At 34.1% G+C, this 876-nt stretch overlaps 1 protein-coding gene across 1 annotated transcript in view; it reads left to right on the forward strand.

Moving 5' to 3' along the window:
* Positions 1-244: 244 nt before the first annotated feature.
* The window catches only part of LOC106763596 (glutathione S-transferase F8, chloroplastic-like), a 5,255-nt gene continuing 4,623 nt past the window's right edge, over positions 245-876 (forward strand). The window contains exon 1 of the mRNA XM_022782207.1: positions 245-358. Within this exon, the coding sequence (XP_022637928.1) occupies positions 245-358 (114 nt within the window). The remainder of the gene's footprint in view (positions 359-876) is intronic.

The raw sequence follows: 876 nt of genomic DNA on the forward strand, positions 1-876 counted from the left end.
CAAATCCCTCCCAATTCATAATCCACGTAATTCTAACTTTTTTTTTTCATTTAATACGTGGACCACCCAGAATTTGACACGTGGCGGTGTCAAAAATTTGTCAAATTCTGGGTGTCAAAGTATCATTATCCATTTAAATGTGAGACTAAAATGTTTAAAAGAAAATAATTAATGTAAAAATAATAAAAACTAGGTATAAAAGTAACACAGAAGGAGTAGCAAACATAAAGAAATAGAAATAACAATGTCACTCTCGCCATTTAATCTTAAAGTGGTTGGAATACCAACGAATATCGACTTGGCCAGAGTAATGACATGCCTATTTGAGAAAGATGTTGAATTTCGTCACATTCCTGGGGTTTCACTTCTCTCTATTTTCTCTTTGATTTGATTCGATTTAAATTTCACGATCTCACTTTTCATCCTTTTATTTTTCAGTCAATAGGACGAAGATTTGTAGTAGTTCAGGAGATTGGGAAAACTGAATTTTGTTACGGTAAGTTGAGTTGAATCATCGTAACCTTATTATGAATGAGTTTATTTGAATTTAAACATATTTTTATATGTATGAATCAATAAGAATCGAGACATATATGCAAGTACGTTTGTGAGAAGTTTAATGAGAAAGGGAATCGAGAACTGTACGGAAGGAATCCATTGGCAAAGAAGAGCATAGAGGAGTGGATGAAGATGGAGGAGGAGAGATTTGATTCACCTTCACGTATTGTGACATATTACGGGGGAGAAAATGATCTTTTGATGAAAAAAAGGAATTTAGAAAAGTTGGGTGAGATGATGGAGATATATGAGAATACACTCGGGAAGAGTCGTTACCTAGCTGGGGATGAATTCACACTTGCAGATCTCTTCCATCTT

This window comes from Vigna radiata, chromosome 6 (genome assembly GCF_000741045.1).
Source record: "Vigna radiata var. radiata cultivar VC1973A chromosome 6, Vradiata_ver6, whole genome shotgun sequence".
Classification (NCBI taxonomy): domain Eukaryota; kingdom Viridiplantae; phylum Streptophyta; class Magnoliopsida; order Fabales; family Fabaceae; genus Vigna; species Vigna radiata.